Source organism: Strix uralensis, chromosome 4, assembly GCF_047716275.1.
Source record: "Strix uralensis isolate ZFMK-TIS-50842 chromosome 4, bStrUra1, whole genome shotgun sequence".
NCBI classification, from domain to species: domain Eukaryota; kingdom Metazoa; phylum Chordata; class Aves; order Strigiformes; family Strigidae; genus Strix; species Strix uralensis.
The window spans coordinates 60,575,833-60,598,941 of NC_133975.1; the positions used below are offsets into that span (position 1 = coordinate 60,575,833).

A 23,109-nucleotide genomic window follows, 5' to 3' on the forward strand; every position below is an offset into this window, starting at 1 on the left:
CATTACAGAAGACTTCTTAAACAAAGTTTTATTTATAAAGTTTGATCTCCCCACATAAGAAAACTAAGCAGTGAACAAACACTGAGTAGTGTTTGTGTATTGCAGAACCTGTAACTCACAGGGAGCTTCTCTGACTCTCTGGACAAGTGATTTTCCACTGCCACACTGCTGTTCATGCCATTTAAGAGCCTCGCCCTCTCTTCGTAAGAGACATTGCATCATAATCCGGTTCATTCAAGCAAGAGTCTGAAGCAGCAGTATTTTCTCATTAATGCAGAACCTATGCAAGACCACCATGAGATTTTCCCCACAGCGTGAGACCTGGCGCTCCATGGCCAGGCGGAAATCTTCTTTCACTCCTTTAGTGATACCCCGGGTAACTGTATGATGCCTTAAGTGATGAAGCAAAGAGAGACAGACAAAATCAAGTAACGGTTATTTGGTGCACTACAGTAATTTAAAAGGTGCTGCATGTCACTTACTATACCCGAGTTTATAGGAGACCCAAATAGCTTGTGTGCTATGCTATTTTTTTTAAAAATCATGTGTTGAGTAGCTTACAAGTCTTTCAACAGTTAGAAGTTTCATAAAAGTCTATGCTCTCACTGCTTTGATTATGACTGTGGGGGGGAAAAAAAATGTTGCTGTTCTGGCTAACAGGAAGATCTATTCTCTTAACCCAGCATGTACAAAGTTCTCGCCTGGGGAAAGGAATTTTTTTTTTTTTTCTCTCCACCTTTGCTGCCCAGGCCACTTCCTCCTTGTAATCACTTCTATAAATGGTTGGGGTTGAAAGAAGAGTGAAAAGATGACCCTGCTTTCTCTGGAGGAAGGGGATAGATGGCTGCCACCCTAAAGAGCGGAGGGCATCTTGTACCAGTAGGAAAGCACAGGAAGGAGCTATATAATCCTGTGGGCACTGATCACTCTTGACTAACAAAAGGCGCAGTGAACACTTCACAGGCCAACGCAAAGCCCACATCAAGCCAGGCTGGAGTCCACGTCAGTAGAAGCCAGCTTTTGTGGAGATACTAGACACCAGGCAGGGATTACATTTATTCTGAGCAGAAGTTCAGGACCTGTTTTCAAACAGAACAAAGGTCCAGCTACTGAGCAAGCTAAAGCGATGCTGGCTGGGGAAATTCTTGGGATATTGCCCTGTTAAAGGCCATTCTTATGAACAGTTCTTTGTCCTCACGCTGGCCTGTAGCATTCGATACCTAAATCTTGTCTTTAAGACAATGTTCTGCAGCACCAAAGCACTACACTTTACTTGCACTGGTCCAGAACTGGATAAGTAAGATCAAGACTTCGTACCACCTACCTGTAAGACCTACTTAAGAAGGAAAGCAAAAGATATGCCCTGAAATGAGCACCCTAGCACTACTAAAGGAGCAGCGTAAATTAAATTAGAGAGAAAAGCATAATGCTAACGTTAAGACAAGTTCTGAGTCATGGGTAAGAAGGGAAGAGCTGGGCTGAACCCAGCAAGCACCCTGAAAGACAGAAAGGAAATAAAAAATAAAGGGTGAGGGCATCTGTGCCAATCCAGAGATGCTGGAAACAAGAAAGGAAAAAGTCTGGGAACTACCCTCACCAACAATACTACCCCACCTTCGCTTAAATCTGCAAGTCCAGCATTTGAGAAGAGACTTCTCTGCCAAAACAGTAGAGACCTCTGTAACACGTGGAAAAGGCAAAGAAGAGACTAGCCTGGAGTCTAGTGGGCAATTCATTGATGAGCTAGGCTGAGTGAAGCAAAACTGCACTGAAAGTATTCCAGCATATTCAGTGGTTATGGGAAAAGCCCTGTTTTCCATCTTTACTCTCTTAACCATTGCTGGCAGCCGAGTGCTATGGTCAGTCACAACCTAAAGGAGGATGTGCAACCTGCAGCTACTGAGCAAACCAGCAGCACTTTTAAAGATGTGTCCTGTAACAGCTGGAAAACAGAAAACAGAATTCAGAACAACTTAAAAGAAGAAAAGGAGCTACAAAAGGATGCAGTAACCAGTATTTTGAAAAGTGTTATACTCTTACTAATACATGATTGAACATCAGCATCATTTGGGGGGATTTCTACATTTTTGTTTAAATTCAACAGTGATTATTAAATTGAAAGGACACGGATACTGGCAACTTATGGGAAAAAGGAAAATAAATGTTATAATCGAACAACATGGTTTGCCAGGCAATGTAGGCACAAATGGAGAAAAAAAAAAGATAAATATTGAGTAACAAATTGCTGAAAACCATGGGCAGTAAAACATGTTGACAAAACACAGCACACTATGAGCGGGGTTTTTCCACTTGGTACCTGTCAGCAGTCTGTATGCTGGGCTGTAGCACAGGTATGAATTCCTGCTGCAGTAACCCCATGGGAGGGCTAGAAGTCCTTTAAAAAACAGCAAACAGCAGCATTCAAACACCCACACACAAACTCCCCCTCCGGTGCAAAACAACTCTCCAGAAAAAGGAGCAACAGAGAACTAGAGTGAGACCACACCAGCGGTATGACCACCGAGCAGCCGAAGGGGTGCAGGACTTAACAGCATCAAACATGCAAATATCCCCAGATTTCATTGCAAGGCTGTTCTGCAACTGTGGTCTAAATATATACACATATTTTTGGACAGTTACACCAGGAGAAGGGACAGCGGTAGGTGCAAAACCAATTCACAGTTGTACTACGATGAACTGTCGTAGCTCTCCCCAGGAAGCGTGTCAGTCAGAAAAGATTTAATCAGAGGAGCACTGCAGATACCGCAGCTGCCCTGCAGAGCTGGCAAGAGTGCGTCAGCGACCCGGGAGAGCCCACCACTTGGGAGTTCAGGGATTTGCTGCTGAGCCCAAGCCAAGTGCATGCACAGCGGGTATCGGCCAAGTTGAGTACATGACAGTGTTTGTTACAGGTTGCCCAAGTATCTTTCATTAGCCCACAGATGGCCTTTTTCACCTTTTCAAATTCAAACTGCATACAAAAATGGCTGTTAGAGGATGGAACAATGTCAGAGCACAAATGCCCACTCAGAGCAACCCCCCATTTATGACCAGGGCCACATGAACTAGCCACCAAAAGGTGTCTCAGCTGAAAGGCAGTTTGTCTTCTCTGTGAAGTTAAGTCCTTATCTCTGTGTGCTATCTGTAACACAAGATAATAACCTCACGTGTCCTGCCTAGAGCAAATCCAATGCCCCACCTAAGGAGAAATAAGAAATCTGGTATATAGAGAACAGGCCTAGTTCCTTAACCTAAGTCTCTCAAAATGTCACCTAAATCTTATGAGGCATCTAAGTACCGAGTGCATCGTTCACCCCCATAGATGCTAAGAAGGGAGCAGAGAAGCAAGACTCGCACTTACATCCCTATAATATTGCGTTAGGTGCCTACCTTCAGATCTCACAGGAGGACATTTTCGTTAGTTTCTATAATTTATTGATGAATATGGATGGAGAGCTAAGTCAAATAAAGATGGGACATTTTAGTAGTACAGAAACACTCTACAATAACCTGAAATAAACTATTCACAAGAATTATTCAATCAAACAAGATAATTTTTCAAGAGTTCTTGGCATGAATGAGTCCAGTACTTGCAAAAATGGGACACAGGGAACAGAAAATACAAAGGAGCAAGATGTTATTGGTCTCAGAGTGGCAGATGTTTGCAAAAGGGATTCCGCACAACTGTGTATTCATTACTGTTTGCAAGATCTGCAGTCAGAACTAAACATACCCAAGTGCACAATCAGAATAAAAATTACACTTTCAGGATACTTTGTTTCACTTTAAACCAACTAAGCTTTTCCTCCTCTGTCCCCAAGGGGAGATGTGATGGGAACGTGAGTAGAGGCAGAACACTCAACAGCTTTCACATCAAGTTTACACAGTTTGGTAGGCTAAGATTAGACTCATTAGAGTAAGATTTATCAAAAAGAAGAGCACGATATTAATCAGTCATTTCTTGCATATTGTTCTTTTCCTCTTTAACCTCACTAGCTAACACTGCTGCTACTGACATGTATAATCAGTAAAACTATGAAACTTGGCTTGTCTAGAATGGAGTTCAAAAGCATGTAGTGGTTGAATTCAGAGCTCATTGTAGAAGTCTTGTTGATGCTGCAAACAGAATGAGCTGGCTGTATCACCAGTGAAAACCAAAACCATGGACCTTCATATTCCCACAATGGATACAAGCTGTATATATATTCTGCAGGACCCAATTATAAGTCTGCAGGCTACCAAGACCTTACTTGAGCTTTTGAAAAACCACACTGCAGTTTGCTTTCCTGGGTTCAGAAAAAATGAATACTAATTTCCTATAAAGTTTAAGGAACTGAGGAAAAGTACTGAAGAAGAACATGGAATTTACCTGAACAGAAAACATCCTCCAAGTCATGAAACAAAAAGCTGTCCTTATAAAAAAACATATAATATCTGTAATACATTTCCCATCAATTAAGATGCAGGATTGCTACATACATTTATGCTGAGGAGAGAACAGGCAAAGGAGAAACTGCTTCGTCTTTGGGCTGTTGTGGCAAACTCACAGAGTCTTCCTGTGCATGACTGAACACTATCTGAGCTGCCCCTGCTAATTATTGGGAGGATCATGCAGCAGCTCATACAACCAGAACTGGTGATAGGTTTGGAAGATGAAAGCCAGCCTGCAGATTTTGAGCCTACCAACCATTGTTCCAGGAAACAGGGCTGTGCTGGCGCACTTCAACTAAAACCCTAGCTGGGGGAGGCTGCTGAGGTCAACACTGCTGGGTCACACCAACCCTGAGCCTCACAGCCAGTCCAGCTAAAACAGTATCTGGGGTACCAGGGGAGTAGATGTCATCTCCGATTAGTGAACTATGCCCCGAACTCTCCCTCCCATCAACTCTCTGATGAAGTGGTTCCTGTCCTACACATCTCAGCCACGTAAAAGACACTGTACACAGCTTTTCCAGCTGGATGGGATATTTGACTGTTGGCTCAATAAGCACTAAGAAATAGACCTCTCTTCTACAAGCATTTCCATCACTGAGAAAACATAATACTGGTCAAAAGGAGGTCAAAGAGAGATTTCTGTCTTGCTAGAAACAAGCAAGCTTGCTACCTATTTCCTGGCTGGTGGGGTCAGAACAGTAAGTAACAGCTAACATGCCAATCAAAATAAAAGCCATAATGCAGAGAAATAGCGCTGAACTATTGCAACTAACTCGAGATAGCAGGTGTAGTCTTCAGTGCTAAGCCCTCTTGCTGACAAAGCCTATTACTTAACATAATACGTAGTGTAGCATACCCTGATTCTTGTTTTCATACAGCTGGTTACAAGCAGTGACATATAGCAAGGATAAGAGTTTGAAAATCTAGAACTTAAAAGAGAAAATTCTCTGTCACATAATTAAGCATTCGTATTTCTTCTTTTTCTTTAATTACACCTCATATCTCATTTTTGTGTTGATTACCTAGAACTCTGGAAAATCTATTTACTAGTCCAAATTTGGATTCAGTTGTCTAATGTTAGGCTCACATTTTTTGAAAGCTTTAGCCCATTTCTAGTTAGTGAATAGCCAGAATACAGTGATCCAAACTGGAATTTCAACAAACTTTAACAGTCCCCCTCTTATAAAGCAAAATACCACAAGTTCTAATAAACAACCAGCATATTCCAAAACATTCTGCTACTAAAACCCTGCATCAGATGCTTGTTCAGTCTTGACTCAATACTAAGAACACCTAGGAAGTTAATCCAAATTATTAATTTCCTTCAGCATCTCGTAATAAACTAAGCAGAATAAGCTTGTTCAGTACATAGCAAGAGATGACCTGCTAGTTCAGACAGAAAGGTTCTTAGAGTCTGCCTACAGTGTAATTTAATTTATGTTTTATACCTAAGTTTTTCATCATTCAGTGGTCTTTCATAACTTTGTTTACGACAAACAGTGCTTTCTGTTCAGCATTACTGTTCAGAAAAATTAACAACACCTTACATTCATGCCTAATTATTTAAAGAATTCCTGCAAAGTGCAAGTGTCTGCTTGAAAGAGCAATACTGTAATCACTTTAATATGAATCATTCTAAAGCAAATGCCACACTTAAAAATAAATTTCTGTAAAAGTAGGAGTTTAAAGGTAAATAACCCCCAAAAAGAATTCACAGATCAGCAGGAGAGTCAGAAAAAAAACCTCACGGCCTTGTTTGAACTCGTTAGCCAACTCCTTAAATTGAAACTCAAAGACATGACAAACTCACTATCCAGAAGATTACATGAAAGCAAAGACAACCAGAACATACTCCCTTTCTTCTTTCAAAGAAAACAGTAAATGCTTTTTCATCCTTACTTGATCAACATTGCTTGATTTGGCAGCAGTTCCAGATGAATTTTCCCTCCTTCCTGTGTTCTTAAATAAGCAAATTCCTCCAACATATCAATATCTGAAGAAAATGTTAGATTTGAGTAGGGAAAAAATGGTAGAGAATATTCCTTTTTATCCCTCACATCTGAAGCCACATTGCTGAAAGGACAGTCAAAATGAACAGCTATTGAAGTAACTCATTCTTAGAAGTGATAAAGACCACACAGCATGTGTTCCTAATCCTCCACAAATTCATGAGAAACAGCTTTTTAAAGTGCTAAATACAAACATCTGTCAATTTCTTTTCTTTCTTCATATGTACAGACAGACAGAGGTAAAGAAAGCTCATCTCTCCAAACAAATTCCCTGATTGTTTTTACTTCTTTTTACTGCATTGCAGGTCATCAAAGCAGCGCATACTGAGGCTGGGAACTAAGGAAATGCCACCATGGTGGCACATATCACCCTTTTTAGTTTTATGTTTTGGATGCTTATTTAGCTTTTCTTTTTTTTTTTTTTTTTTTTACTCCCCCTTCTTTTAACACCAGAGCTTTTTTAGATAGAAGTTAGACCCCTTGCTTCCTAGGTACCACGGCCAGATGTCTATTTAGGTTACACACTAAACTGTCCACATGTGTGTGTGCTGATCAAAGCGTATGTCAGATATCTGAATATAAAAATCAAACATCCTTTGCTTACTCAACCCAAAAATCTTACCACACAAGCATTTCATAAACAATAGCCAAAATCATTCAACTCTTCGAAGCACAAGTACTGCTTTATCGTTTTTGTTAATAGTCTTGTAGTATAATGCCCTATTTTTCAGAATGGAAGTGCAATTGCAGTGTACTTACGGGTACTCTCAAGTGCCAGAACAGGGACAGAAGGCATATTTATAGTCCATTGTGCACTGCCACCTATTACAAGAGGCTTGCATGGTATGAAAATAAATACAGAGTATGATATACAGAGAAAGCTGCTGCTGAAATTAACAGCTATTTCAACACACCAGCACATAGTTTTGGATGTGAAAGACATTCTTGGTTAAAGGATACTCGTGACATAGTTGAAAAAATTCTCATACTGGAAGTTTCCTTGTTGGCAGATTTTGTTGATGGCTTTCAGGAACAAGTTCTCACCCCTTGGCCACTCATGCTGAAGCAGAACAACTACGTGGCCCAGCGCCATATCATCTCTGCTGTCTGTGAAAGCTCTGAGCTTCAGGGAAAGAAATGACATTGAGACAATCAGGAAACACATGTTGCTTTCATAAATATATGGGATTCATGTCACCTACATTTGTGCAAATACAAAAGAAGTTCTTCAGGAGCGTACTTCATCCTGCCCTAATATATACATTTAAAATAGGTTGGAAATTTCCAGCCAAAATACCAAATTCTTTCCACTGACCTATAAGGGAAGTCTGAGTACAGACAAAAATAATTTAAGATTAATTCTATCTCCCCTGACCAAAACTAAAATGAATAGAAGAAAAAAAAGGGAGAACAAACCCTCCTCCATCAACACTCCCCCCCCACTCTCCCAAAAAAGACTCTCCACAAACCCCTTTAGGTGAGAAGCACTTGAGGCACAGCCCTTCGCACCTAGTCCCACCACTGGGATAAGGCCACATAGTTTCAGGACCCCAGATACATAAACTACACCTTAGACATGAGAGAATTTGAAGCCTTGAGTATAGCTTACCTTGAAACAAGCTAACAATAGATGAAGGCAGTAAGGCATGATAGCTCTACTGGTACATGGCCAAAGCCTCAAATCAGACCCTGCAACAGAATAGTTTATCATACACTTCTTTAGGGGTCTCATGATTGTTTAAGTTTGAAAAAAATGAGAACAGAGCAAAACAAACCTGCAATTGTCAAATCTCAGGTAGGGAGGAAAACTTTGAAGGTAAATTACAAGTTATTCAAAAAGTGAAGTTACACATTTTAAAAATTTTTGCTTCATTTCTCTTTTGCTTTGGTAGGACTTTGTTACCAATATACTTTAATGGGTACCAGCAGGAAAACCACTCACAAACGGGGATAAAGAACTTCCTCTCTTTTTGTAATTCAAAAAGAGAAGAATTATATACTCAGCCAAAACGCGTGAACTAAAATTGAGCTGACACCGAGTTTAGGGTAGTAGCAACTCCATACCTTTCCTGAATTTAGACTTGACTTTAGGTTGCTCCTCTTGTGCTTTACCTCCTTCTTGTATTGGAAGTAGGATACAGCACATGAGATCAAGCACTTTTTCGCATGTTTGCTATAAAAAGAAGAGAGACATGATAATGCTAAGTCTAAATTAAAGTTCTAAAAATTCAGGTATGTTAATTAAAAATTTCAGACACTGAAAAAGAAAAAACAATCACAAAATTCTCTGCTAGAACTTGAGTGGACTTAATGCATAACTTAGTCTAGCTGAGCAAAAATACGTAGTTCTCATTAAACAATCTCTGAGAGCCCACATAAGTCATTTTAATTGTGAAAAAATATGTATTGGCATTCCTTATTTCAAGAGTGTAAGATCAATATAACTGCAATCAAAAACTATTTTATTCTGAAGGATTAAGTTTTCAAATTAATTCTTAGAACAGTTTTTAAAAGCTTGTTCTGTCCATGGTAAAAATAGAAAGGAAAATGGCAATCTGACAGCATGACAGAAATACAGAAATGCAATGAATTTTTAATGCTATTTCCTAGAGACAATAAGAGGTCTGTGGGTATATATTATCACATTTCCAATGAAAAAGTAGTAAACTGGAAGGGACAAAAAGACTTGTCCAGTAGCACTAGGATGATGTTAGATCCTAAGAGAACCAGCCTTTATTATTAGTGCTGACACTGACTGACCTCAGACCACCATGCACTCCTGTAATATTAAAAAACACTAAGTATGTATTGCAAAGGTAAAGCAAGTGCAGAGGTCAGGCCAGACAATATTGTTCTGGAGTCTCTTACACTGTCAGTTGATAACTAATGCTTTTCTAAGATGATCACAGAAGTTTCTTTTAAATAAACCTTTTCTTTCCCCTGCCACATGAAGCCTATACCTAAGAATTTACCCTCAATATTTAAACCTGTTTCAGTAAAGTTAAGGAATTCAAATTTAAGGTTACATTTACAGACAACTCAAACACTTGTAGCTATGGAAAATCATAACCCCCTCAAATCATAACTACCTAATAGACTATGTAAGAGAGATGCTAATGGACAGTTAATGTGCCAGGAATGCAATTCTCCTCCCTGTGAAGCATGGATTTTTCAGTAGACCCTGGCTTGTGTTCGATACCCTGTTGAAAGCAGGCTAATGGGAAAATTCAAAGGAAGAAGACAAACAGGAAGCACAGGGCCATAAGATGAAGGACCAGTGCATAAAATGCTGTACCTACCCGATATTCTCCAAGGGCAAAGTGGCATGTTGCTAACTGGATTAGTGCTCTCTGATTTTCTAGTGACCCTTGTCCTGTAATTTGCTGTGGAGAATGAGAGCCCTGAAGAGCTGCCAAGTGATGTAGGCTGCTAATTGCTTTTTTGTACTGCCCCTTTAAAAAAAGACAAAGGCAGTGTTAGGGTATTCTGTATACAATGGCTTGAAAGATAAAAATAAAAATTTCCTTACAGAAAGCTTTTAAAACAGAGCATGTCCAAGTAACAGGGCTTCACAATTTTAATCTAGCAGAACACTCTGCAGTGATGTGCTGTGTACAGGAGTGTGAATCAATGACTTGCAAGGCAGTGAGAAGATGAACAGAATTCTGCTTTAAAAAGCCAGAATTCTGCTTTAAAAAGACACATTTATAACTGGAACAAATGATCACGCACTTCAGAGTTAGTAATTACTTTATCTAGACTAATATTGAAATAGCTCTTGTTCAGATACAAGTGCAGGAAAAATAAAAGACCCCCAGAGGAAAAATATTTAAAACCAAGCATTGTTCTATAGATGGTATTTGGAATGAGTAGTCAGCCTAATTTCTAAGAAGAATGATAAATTGTAACTGAGATGTTAAAATCTTCTGCTGTTTGAAAATTCTTCTGATTGTCTTCCAATATAACGCACCAACAGAGGAATAAAATGCAATTTTCTTCCATAACACTCTATATATGTGCTGGTCAAGATGCCAACACAGAGGTCTCTTCCATATGCCAAAACTAGCTGGACTCAACAGCTATTGGGACAGGAATATCCTAAGTAGGTACCCAGCTCGTGGTAAGAATGGTATGATTCCATCCCCAAAAGGGTCATCCTTTAAAGGATAAAATTAGTAGACGCTTAAAGCAGTCAAACTGACTAATCAAAACAGCTATTCACTAGAGGAAGAGCAATGTAATGGTGTCATTTCTACTAGCTTTTACTTTATTTTTTTACCTGGTAGATGATCATGTCTGTAAGAAAGATTCTTAACCAAAGCCAGGTGTCTGTCTTCCATGACAAACAAATTCTGGTGAACTCTGTGTAAGTGGTCAGAGAAGAAAAAATAAAAGAGAAAATGAAGCATTTCACAGCTTTGGGTTAAAAATCAATTATCTAGCAAAAAAGAAAAGCAGAATTTAAAAATGAAAAAAGGAAACAGTAAGAGTGTGAAATCTTTCCAGTATAGGACATTCTCTTCCTATACAATCATATTTTGACTATACTTCCCTTCACAGTGTTCAACAAATCTAAAAGCAGCTAGGTGGTACTATTTGTCTGCTTTTTAGAAGAGAAATTTGTTTTCAAGATTATCACACCAGATATTATCAGAAAGGGAGAGACACAGTAAAGACACATCTTCTTAAGCATGAAGTAAAGCAGCCATTAGCAGTACATCCTCACCAAGTATTACCAGCCCTACTACTAACCAACTGTTCCTTCAGTAAAACCTGCTTCCATGAGGTGTGGGGGTGAATAAGCAAAGATGCATGAAGAGTGAAACAAAATCCAGGAACAAAATAATCAGAAATGCAACAACTGATAAAACTTATTGGAGCTTAGATCAAAAAAATTCAGGACCCAAAGTAAATGACAGGAATTCTATTTTAACAATAGTAAAATTACTTCTACGCACAGCAATAAAGCCTAAGTGCAACTCTGCCTGCAGTTAGCCTTACCTTTGTCAAGTGATTCCAGAGAATAGAGCAGCTCCCAGCTCTCTCTTGCCAGTTTAAAGCTCTCTAATACTTCAATAGAGTTTGCAAGATCTGCCTTGTTTACTGTAATATGGCGACTTCGTGCCTTCCCAGAAGGATCTTCATCATCTGAGCTCTGCTTAAGAGTCCATATAAAACAAAAAGATTCACTTCTTAATTTATACTTATTTCAAAGGACTCTAAAGTCACAGAAATTCCACTGAACACAAGAAAACAATTCTGTACTAGAGATGCCAGTGTCCTAGTTTAGGTGCCTTTAAGTGACTTTTCACTTAGCTTGTTCTAATATTTAGAACGATCTGATTTGCTACCAAGAAACTCAGTGGTATAGTGTGATAAACAGTATCCTGAAAGAACTGATTCTGTTAAATACAGTGTACCGCCACTGAGCTTCAGCCAGATTATCTGTTACACTTTACACTATCACTCAGTTTAAGCCTACAGTGGCTTATGCAAATTCTTCTGTAAGTGCGTACTTCTACCAGCAGAGAAATTCTATAAAATAGTGGGTTTCTACTATTAAAGAAATAGATGTATTCACAACTCCAATCATGATAAATCAATTCATTTGGAGGTTTAGTTGTAGGACATCTGATGGCTATAGCTACCATTTTTAACAGGCTTCTGCAGTTTCTGCTGAACTCCTTCAAGTTAAAGTATTCACATCCAGCACACGTGTCTACAGGAATTACTACACAAGTTGTTTTATTCTTGCTGGCTTTAGCCAAATAAATCTGTTTGCAAATTGAGGTCATAAACAGCTATTCCAGAGTAGCTCTAAAAATATGTCTATTGCATGTGTGTCAAAACCACTATTGTCTAAATTCCTGTACCAATGCCTTTCTTGTTATGAACGACAAAGTCTAGAAAAGTTACCATTGTCTTTTCTCTTCCTTCGGCAAGTTTCCTCTTTTTGTGTATGTGTTTGTTACGATCAATATCTGTATCACCATAGATGTTGGTCACATCCTCAAGAAGAACCAGGGGGGCTTGGTTTGGAGCATTTGGACCTGGATTTAAAGACAAATTAATTCAAGATTGCTCTAAACTGCTCTGAAAGGTCTCATGCCTACATCAAGCTGGTTTTGTTTCCTTCCCAAGTAATGATTATAATGCTAGAGAAAACGATCTGAAATTAATTCACTTAAAGTTGCATAAGCTTAAACTATGCTGGTAAAGCTACGGTTTTCCCAAAGCAGCCTTACAGTAAAGGTCAGAATGCATTTACCAGATGTCACAAGAGTTTGCTTGAGAGCTTCAGAGTATCTTTGAATCCTTTTCTTATGGAGCAGTCACAAGATATACTCAGGAAGCAGGTGTTCTCTCATCAAGCATTATTTGCTTTTATGTAAGTACAACTATTCAACAAGTGAACAGAACAAACAGCTCTGAACATGGCAAAGCACAGCAATATTCTCAAAACATTCTCATGAGAAACCAAAGCAATATGCTGACAGGCACTGATGTCTCAAAGAAGTGTATTTTATACAAAGAGTGTATTTTATCACAGGATTTCCCCAGTAGGATCACTCAGTGTCAGCTTTGCACCCACTGATTTCAGTGTACAGAATTAAACCTTTAATTGACTGCCAGAGCCCATCATAACTCCTCAAAGCCTCTAGAGAAGCCTCACTCTGAAGCAGAGAAGACATAATTTCTACTTCCACTGGTGTCATAGAAAATCTGGTGGGACCTGGTATCTGTTATTTCAGACCTCAGTGCTGAAGTTTCATTAGATATAAAATAGGAACAACACTTCTTCATTTCAAACAACACTGGTACATGGCCACCAATGAGAAAGCTTTCCTTCCAAAAACATTTTCTCCTTTTGCACAATCAAGTTGTATATAGATGTGCAAAGCTCAGACAAAGAGAAATATACAGGAAAGGGGAAATCCATTAATCTGTGTTCCCTTTTGGAAATCTCCACCAGACAAGACAGTAGCGCGGACAAGTGTTTTCAGTACATGCATTTCTGTTTCTATTTGCAGAGAGATATGAGGCTAAGGTCTCATTCATAATTGCAAAGAACTCATTTGAGAGCTTAGTATAACGACAATCCATTTAATCTCTTGACATAAAAGAACTTACATTAAGCCTTTCCCATCACAAAGGTGATGTATAAGGAGTCCACTACAACAGAAGTTAATGTTACAAGAAACAACCAACCTGTCACGCTTAACAAATAATGTTACCTCCCCTCTGACTATGTTCAAAATAAATACCACCACTGAAATGTCCCCTACACAAAGGCTACAACACATTGCAATCAACTCTCCTGTACCATCGTGTATTCCACTGTGTTGGAATTTAACTTGTATGAACTGAAAATAGAGCCAAATCGTAATGTAGAAAACTGCATTTGTAAGAAACAGATATGAAAGTACCACAACTGGGATGCTGGAAGAGTTTTATCACTAGAATCTCAAGAGCTGCCTACTTCCAACACCTGAGAAGAAAAGAATGGGTTTTTCTTTTACTCATAACTGGTGTTCATTCAAATCAGTAAGTGCTTTGCTTTCCAAAGAAATGTTCTCTTCTCAGTAGCAGGCAAGCGCACTGCAGCCTTGATTCCAAAACCTCTAGTCCTAAAACCAAACAAAACCTAACCTCACCCTTGACCTGAAAACCTTCTCTTACATTACTGAAAATTACACGGCCATACAAAGAGCAGTTTTGTGCTTTTCTGTCTAACTGAGCTCTAGAATCTAAGCTTACAGAGCTTTTAATTGATTTCTAGCAGAGAGTTTTATAAATAAACCCTAAAAGCATCAGCCCAAACAGCAGCTCCTGCCAAGCCTGCAGGCAGCCTGAGTTATGAGAGGTGTGAATTGCCTAATTCATTTCTCAAGTCTCCAGCAAGGCAGATAATGAATTATGTAAGAGAAATGCATTGAAAAGTTTTCTCTCAAGAGGTTTCTTGCAAGTCCATGCACATGAGGAGAAAGTCGCAGATCAAAGCTCAGAGCTACTGGATTAAGGAGGAGACAGCTTTTTTCCCCACCACTACACTTCCAAAATACACAGGATTCTACATTACTACAGTGAGCCCTCCAAACAGAAGGAGGAAAAACCCTGATGATAGAAAGGATACGAAAGGCACTGAATACCACTGGACTTTAATGCTAAAGCAGAAATGCGTAAAAGATGTCTTGGAGATATTTTCGTGATGTCAGAAAATGACAGAGGATGTCCACAAATGCGGCATCCAGGATGTCCTGATGTCCAGAAATGCTGCACCGAAGGGACTGCACTCTGCTATCTCAGTCTACATTCCTTTTTTGGTGGTTCAGTCTGAAAACATGGTCTTTAACATACTCAATTGTATAGCTTAGAAAGGAACATTTTCACCAGTGCTTTACTTCCTTTCTCCCGCACCTCAGAATCAAGCAGCTGAAACTGTATGCACAGCTAAAGTATCTCACTGCCCCACCATAACTCTTCTTTCCTCTGGATAGAACAAAAAACTCAACTCAATTAGTTCCTGTATTTGTTAAAGCGACACACATTTTTTGCATACAAGTTGCCATGTCATTTGTCTTCTGAGCTTAGCTATCTACTGACACTGTTCAACTGCTTATCCAACTTTCTGTAAAGTTGTTTAAAACCCATCATTTGTATTGAGTGCTTCATTACTCAAATGATCATTTGCTCCATGCAGGAAATTGTGATGAAACTTATGAACACAACATATAATTAAAATTGTAATTTTACCATGGATCAGTAATTGTAGTCTTAATAAGTACTGATTACCTATGGTGACAATTGTTATTGTTGCAAGGAATTCCCTAGCAGTAAGTGAAGAAGCAGGAAATGCATGCTATTGAAGAGTTGAAAATTACTCTTTGAGATGCTGTTTATATCAGCAAGTTCTAAACAAACTGGAGGTTAAAGAACTTCCCTCAGCTTCTGGGCCATCGCTGAAAAGTCCAGTTAATCCCTGAAGAGGCAACCCAGGGTGTTCCAACCAATCTGATATGCCCTGTGAGAGATGACTTGTAACTCCCCCAAACAGGGCCCGAGAGAAACAGGCCTGTGAGAAACGGAGACTGAGAAAAACAGCCTGAGAAAGAGATAAATGATGGGGGGAGCAGAGGCCCTCCGAGCCAAGGAGCGTCTCTAAACACTTGCAAGTAACAAAACTATAGTCACAGGGAGGATAGTGTGAAGTTTGGAGCTGATAAGGCTGCCTGGAGAGCGCAGGATGCAGCTGGAGGAGGGAGCCCTGTGAAGACAGGATAGTTCTGCTCTGGTGCATCTTGTAAAGTTTCAAGAGCCTTCTGTTTGGTGAATGACTTTTGCTTCATTATCCATGAAATGCATATTAAAGTTGACACCCCTGCATATGCTAATGAAAATTAACAAGATCACGCTAGTTACATCATCCCATGAAGCACTTTACCCCTTCCCATACATGGGATACGTAGATAGGTAGGTCAGCCTAGGGGAGTGACCCAAGGAAAGTGTGTATAAACTGAGGGGGGGTGAGGAGTGAAAGGAAAAGAAGTAGTGAAGAGAAGAGAATGGACGCATCCTTGAACCCTCATTGGTGGGACCAATGCAGCAACCCGGACCAGTGATCTCTATTTCTACCTCTCTCTTTTTTTTTTTTTTCCCCTTTTTCATTATTATCATTAAGTAATGCAAGGCATACTATATTGCTTGCCGTAATTTGTTATATACTTAGTCAATTATCGCATATCCAATTAGAACATTGTGGGAAATTAATAAATGTCTGAACTTTGAGACCTGTCTCACCGTTGTCCACTCTGTTGGGGATTTTCTAATCCAAATCACTCGCCTCCCTTGTTTGAGCGGGACGTGACATGCCCCAAATGCAGACTTCAATGGGTAGGAAAAAGCACAAATAACATTCATACTTTAAATGTCCAATTTACAAATTAATTACAGATTAGGATTAATGTGCAAAGCACACCTTAGAGATTATGCTTAAACTATATAAAGAAAGCCAAAGAAAGCTTAAGAATTTCAGGAAATCTTTTCCTATTCAGTTTTTATTTGATTAATTATAAATTTGTTGTGTGTTCCCAATGCAAAAATATCTTCACTTATTTTGTGGAAGCTTTTTGTACAATCTTTTGACTGAAGGAAGCCAGGAAAATATCAGCTTCAAAGAAGCAGAATCAGAGGAGAAAATGAAACAAACGCGATGCTCATGGAAGAGTAGGAACCAACCCTATGGATGTTTCTCATAACACCTTGTCTGTTACTTTTCTCTTTGCTAGACAACTAACTGCTGCTAGCCAAGGCTGAAACCACGATGCTAAGTGAGATTGATCTTTGGTCTGATCCACTACAACAGTTGTCATGAACTGCTTCTGCTGGCAAGACTAATGGCTTGGGAGATTTTTAAAAAAGACCCATGTCACTTTGTAAGATGATTGTTTCAAAAGACTAATGAGAAAAGGTCTTTCAAGACATTAGCGATGAAATCACAAAGAACTCTTTACAAAAGTTGAAACATCAGAAACTAACCTTGAAAGAGTGATGGCTGGATGTTGCTGACATACTGGAATGCATTTTTGAAGAAGACCAACATCGTGGAATACACTACTTGATTCTTATATTTAGCATGTGCATCACTATCAAAGTTACTGATGTATCTGCAGAGGTCTTTCATTCGATGCAAAATATCACCGAAACTTCTGAGGAAGAGAGACAAAAAGAAATTAGGATGTTACACAGACTCCAAAACTAAAGGAAAGAATGCATAGTGAATATGAAAAACTTAATGAGGGAATCCCCCAGCTGCAAGTCAGGGGGAGCTAGGAATGCACACCTGTGAAACTTCACTAAACATTTACCATGTTTCTCTTTGCTGAGGCACCTGGGGAAGGATACCTCACAGTACTATAGTTCTTATGCACGACTTTCATCAACAAAGATTTAGTTTTGAGACTAATTTGAAAGTGGTCCCTGGATCCATGTTTTTATTTTACATTGTACAGTCTTGAAAGAAGAGTTACACTGAATTTACACAAAATGCCATCATGTTAAAATCCTTCTTCAACACATCTCTTTAAGAATTAAAAAGCCAAATTCTCCTTGAGAAGAAATACCTGGAAAAGTATGCATTTCTCACCTTCTTCCCTTATCCATTTGCCATTCACACCTCATTCCCACCACAGACAATATTTTAAATAGCCTCTCCCAAGGATCTGTAATCTGGGATGATTTCTCTGTGAGACCATCTATTACGTATTTTTGAGAGCTACGCTTGCTTGGAGACATAATATCAGAGGAATCTTGTGAACCTAGGAAAACCAGCACATTTGTCTCTTCATAAAGAAACCAAACCAACTTATTTATTTTCAAGAAGGAGACATGCAAAAATGTACATCGGAGCTTTCTGGGTAACCATTCTTTACTGAGAAGGCTAACAGGGAGCAGTAGGCCTTTCTGCCTCCTCGTACAAGAGTGCTGATAGGCTCCATAGGAGATCTTGGAATTTGGTCCTACCTCTCAGTACATAAGCTGAGGCATCATGAGCATCATGACTAAGCGGTTGAAGCACTGTGAGGTGTTTTGGTATCAAAGAACTAAGAAACATCAAATACTATTAATTCTTGTCTATGGGATACATTACATAAATTCATTTATGGACATCACTTCAGTAATACTAAAATACATCCTAAGAAAGTTAATTTTGTAAAAATATTCTTACCTTGATATTGGCTTTCTGTCTGTGTAGATCTAGTTACGTAGTTAATATAGAATTCTGCTGCTTTATTCAGATATTTATATAACAAGCTGGCAGGAAGTCGAACATCAGGGTTGTTAATTATTAGAGGGAGAACATCACAAACTAAAATAGAAAACAAACCAAAAATTCCTTTAGGCTTGTGGGGTTTTTCGTTCTGTTTGTCCTAAGTAATGTTCCTCAATCAGCAATGTAAGCCTCCACCCGTGGCTGACCATACACCACAAGGGATCACAAAGAATCTCACATGAATGACTGCAATACCAATTTGTACCATATGGTCAGTCTGGCCTAATGTGACCTGAGCCCCTTCTGACTAAAGCGGTTTTCTAATCTTAATATCTTGAAAGTAGTTTACTGAACTCAGAATCTTGCCACACTAAAAGGTTGTATAATAAAACAAGAACATTAATATTTTCTTACCAAATAATTTTCTAAAACAATTCACTGGGGATTCTTGGTCTTCAATACTTTCAGCATCTAGTAACGTTTCTCCAAGGCCTACCTGTGTAAGCAGAGGTGAAAATCAAACACTGGACCAGTGGTTTTAGAAACTTTTTGAACTGCAATTCAATGGAATTGAACAATAATTCAGTGGATGCGTGAGTAGCAATTCACTACATGGCAACTGCATGTGCTAGTCTCTAAATATACAGTTAAACTATCCCTACTGAAAAGCAATGCCAGAAGATAGTAAAACAAGACCAAGAGAAAAACTTTGCATGCAACTGTATCGGTAAAGATGTGCACAGACAGGTGAAAGTGATGGAGGTACCAGGCCTTAAAGTTGCAGCTTGTTACTGAGTTGTAGTAATTGACTCTGCACTCTGCCTGATGCTAGTACGAGCCAGAACACGTTAGTGTTAAGTCAGTCTCAGAACTATCAGATTTTGTAGTCATTAAACTATTTTAAACTATCCTTAAACTGTCCTTACAGTAGGACATCATTTAAAGAGCTCCAGCTGTAGTTTTGTAAGTCAAACACACTGCTTGTTAGAGTCTAGTTATAACCTCAAAGCACTCTGCCCTCAATGAGACTTTACTGACAAGCTGAAGCAATATTCTTTCTTAGTCTGTAATACTCCTCTACACTCTTTTTTGTGCTATTCTGCTTTTTCAAAAAGCACGAAATATTCTTTGCATTTAAAAACGAAAAAATTGTTTTATTTGCTTCCATTTGTTTTCTGCCCAATTCTTTTCTGGTGGTAACCTCAAAATATAGCAATCTGAACTATTACCACAATTAAACATGCATACAAAGACTCATCCTCTCACTAGGCAAAGGAAAATACATTTCAGCAAAATCTCAAGAAACAGAACACTAATATCCTGAATAGTTACTATGAGCTTCTCTTCTCTTACCCCATGTTGCACCACTGTCTCTGGGAAACGTCGCAGAAGTAGTAATAGCATTTCTGCCCTTTCTAATGTGTTAAAACACTGCTCTGTGGCCTTCAGTAACATTTCACACTGGACCCGACCAGGAAGGGTTTCAAATAATCCTTAAAAAAAAAAAAAAAAATTAAAATGTTTATCTTACTATGTCTGAATTGTAAAGGTGACTGACAAAGGGTAAAAGACTGGTCAACATCACCTTGATGTGCAGAGTGAAAGAGACTTCCTTATACTTTTTCCTGCTTTTAGTATCTATGCCTGGAAAAAAAAATGGCTGTTTCTTTCAGAGAAGACCATATCAATATTTATCTGTGTTTATTTGGGTGCACAGAACTTGAATTAGCAAGTAAGACTGTTAATAAGTAGAATACTGAAAATCCTAATACTTAAGTATTTGACATTTTAAGATGCTTTTTCAAGAATGTTCATTTATTTTTTTACTTACATACACTTCTATGATTAATACTTTCTTTATTTTAAAAGGTAGCTTTTTCAATTTAAACTTCCAGTGAGACATTAAAAAGAAACCAACATGTTCCCCCTGTACATTTTATGTATTCTCTCTGAAAAATAAACACGCACCATGAAAAAGCATGTTTCCTTAACTGGAATAGCCTGTATCCAGTTACACACTGCCTGTATGCAGTTACACACTGCTTATCCTTAGAGCTTCTGAAGCACATATTCAAACAGTAGATTATAATTTGTCAGGTGTAAATCCTGCTTTCAAAACTGCCTGTGGTTGCCAGCAGTGAATGCCAAGCCTTTCTGGTCACCATTCATTTTCATAACCCTCACTTCATAGTATGAATTCACCTGGGTTTTATGATCATTTGTTGTTCTCTGCAATCAGTGAGACGATGATTCATTATTCCCTATGCAATCTCTTTTCTAAGTGCCTGTTGTTCTGGCAGACTTAGTCTATCCATACCGGAGACAAAGCAATGGGAATCAGCTTCTTGTGTCCCTTCGTGTTTCCTAAGCCTAAGACACCGAATGAAGTCTCTAAGGCTGAACTGAGAAAAAAAATCTGCAGCCCACAAGCAAAGTTAAAAAGACTGACATTTACTTGCCACACTAGATGTGTAACCAGAGGTCTTGTCTTTCAAGATTCACTAAATAGAATCCTTACCTCTTAAAAATTGTGTCTGCTTGTCCTGTGAGTCATTCCTTAATGCTGATGTAATAACGCTAATCTCCCTCCATACAGCAGGTTGGTCTGGAAAATTCACAAACCTGTAATAAAGTTTGAGGGAAGGAATGCACTGTGATCGCAAAATCTTTTTCCAAGACAAAACCTTCCTATGAAAGAAAGTGCACGGGCAAATGCAAAGTAATACCTTGCTTTTTGCTGTTTATTTTTAATTAATAAGACCTTTTCTGCTTAATTTATCCACACGGATTTCCGAGAACACTCACATTATATTTTTGGAAACTCTGACGTTTATGGAAACAAGCACCTGGCATAACTGTAGAGTTCCTGCCCTGATTACTTACATGTCGTAGAGCAGCCTGCCCGCAGACGCTGTCCTTTCGGCATTCCTCTCAATAGTGTACATCTCATACTGCAAGATGGAAGAACAGAACATCAACCTTCTTGAATACATTTATGAATCAGATTAGTCCTTCCACTCTAAAACACTGTCCCCAATTTGCCACAGCAGTCTGAACAACAGAAAAAGGACCGCAACATTTGCTGTAGAAATTAGCTGAGTATAGACTGTCTAATCCCACATTAAATTAGGCATAAACTTCTGTATGATAATGCTCTAATATTAACATGCTGGCTTTATTTTTACACAAATAAAAAACTTAGTGAGAATTCAAAGAGTTCTTTGATCAGGGATTGTTTCCAGTCAAATGCAAAGCAAAAACCCAAGCTATTACAAAAGCCAGAGAGGTACTTTAAATCTCTATTAGGAATAGCTTTTTTGCAACAGCAAACCCAAATGTTTCATCATGTGCAAATACAAGAATCAGAAAGGAACCTTCCCCTCAGTTATTAAAAAAACAACACTTTCACCTCTTTCACAAAGTACTCATTGGAGTGGATTTTAGTGCAGTGAAACACAACGAGCAGTTACAAGCTCGCCACTTTATTTTTAACCACTGGACACCACAGTGAGAGGCTGGGCACCTGCGGCACCACCACTGCACGGCTCTGCGTTTCCCGACAACGTCTTCTGCGTTCAGGGAGGCATGAAACGTGACGAAGGAAGTCGGCAAGAGTGTTGGGCAGCAAAATACAGATGCTGAGTTCGACCCCTGTCACGGGTGCTCGGTCAGACCCTTTTGGCAATGCTGGGCCAGGCCTCTCGCTGGGTGCTAGGCCTGGACGCCTATCAGGGCGCTGTGCCTAGCCCCCGCCACGGGCGCCGGGCCTAGCCCCTACCAGGGGAGCCCCCCTCCTCCGCACCCCGCGCAGGGTTCTGCCGCAGCCGCTAGGCTGAGGAACGGCCGGAACGGCGGCGCTGCGAGGCGCTGCCGGGACCCCGTCACCACGGCAACCGGCCGCCCCGCCCCTCCGCCCCCATGGGCCGAAACGCCAGTCAGTCAGGCAGCGCCCGCCGCAAGGCCGTGTGGGGGAGCGGGGCCCCGCGCCTTTACGTTGCGCCGCTGCGGCAGCGGTGGCGCTTACCTGTATGTTGAAGTCGGCGGGGTAGAGGCTCCGCGCCGTGATGAGCCAGGCCTTGGCCGCCCACAGGTCCCCCGGCACCAGCTCGCGGGCCCGCTTCACCAGGAACTCGCAGTCCCCCTGCGCCGACATCTTGCGCCCGGCCCGGCCGCCGGGCGGCGCGCATGCGCCCCGCTGCTCCGGGGCGGTCTCTGCCGCTTCTCCGCCCCGCCCCGGCGGCGCGCGGCTGCCGCCATTTTGGAAGCGGGCAGGAGAGCTCCCGTGCCAGCGGGGCGGCTCCGCTGGGCCGTCGTTACTCTTTGTGCCGGTCCTGGGATGTGTGTGTTTTCTGTGGTGGCCGCTGGGTCGGAGCTAGGGAAGGGGAAAGAGTCCGGAGTGGCTGGCAAGGGGCTGCAAAGACTTTGAGGGTGTGTAAGCCAAAATGTCTTGCTAACATTTTTTCGTCTTGGTTTTCGTTTTGCTAAACGTTTTTTACTGAGAATAAAGTAGGTCAGTGCCAGTGTAGCTTCTGGAATGTGCAGACACAGCTGCAGGTTGGTGCTTTCATGAAGAAGAAAGGGGGTTGAAGATAAGGCTAATAAATAAGGCAGGTGTGGCCTATTCTTGAAGATAACAGGAATAAGGACAGGGCAAATTAAAACAAACCAGCTCAAGACACAACACAGCCGCACAACATCTCCTAAACAGACCTTTGTGAGCATGCGTGAGCACTGAGGTCAACCAGCAGACACGGTGAGGAAGACTACTGGTGACCACCAGGGACCCCTCGAGACCACCACCCAGGAAGAAACTGCATGTGTTACTACGATGCAGATATTATAATTAGTTCCAGGAAGTCTAATGCATATGTAACTCATTTCTCGGAAAAGTTATGA

At 40.1% G+C, this 23,109-nt stretch overlaps 1 protein-coding gene across 4 annotated transcripts; it reads right to left on the reverse strand.

Moving 5' to 3' along the window:
- Positions 1–13: 13 nt before the first annotated feature.
- On the reverse strand, positions 14–22,394 carry INTS10 (integrator complex subunit 10). 4 transcript variants are annotated; one of them, XM_074866930.1, is made up of 18 exons: positions 22,238–22,394; positions 21,097–21,164; positions 20,732–20,835; positions 19,567–19,706; positions 18,628–18,709; positions 18,169–18,309; positions 17,587–17,758; positions 16,980–17,149; positions 12,360–12,493; positions 11,445–11,598; positions 10,723–10,805; positions 9,743–9,895; positions 8,508–8,616; positions 8,053–8,132; positions 7,404–7,566; positions 6,334–6,427; positions 2,318–2,395; positions 14–391 (listed from the first exon to the last, which is right to left on the reverse strand). In XM_074866930.1, exons 1-18 carry the CDS (start codon positions 22,364–22,366, stop codon positions 235–237), a joined length of 2,211 nt encoding a protein of 736 aa, XP_074723031.1. In that variant the 5' UTR covers positions 22,367–22,394; the 3' UTR covers positions 14–234. The 4 variants fall into 4 exon arrangements, with proteins under 4 accessions (XP_074723031.1, XP_074723030.1, XP_074723033.1 ...); XM_074866929.1 differs by having other exon boundaries at positions 11,445–11,601; XM_074866932.1 differs by lacking the exon at positions 2,318–2,395.
- Between the last annotated feature and the right edge of the window lie 715 nt (positions 22,395–23,109).

Coding starts and splice junctions, on each gene's coding strand:
- INTS10 (XM_074866929.1), bottom strand. CDS start 22,366: ATGTCGGCGCAGGGGGACTGCGAGTTCCTGGTGAAGCGGGCCCGCGAG. Junction 8,133..8,507: donor CAAGTCTAAATTCAGGAAAG/GTATGGAGTTGC, acceptor ATTCTGTTGCAG/GGTCTGATTTGAGGCTTTGG. Junction 7,567..8,052: donor TATTGTTAGCTTGTTTCAAG/GTAAGCTATACT, acceptor CTTTCCCTGAAG/CTCAGAGCTTTCACAGACAG.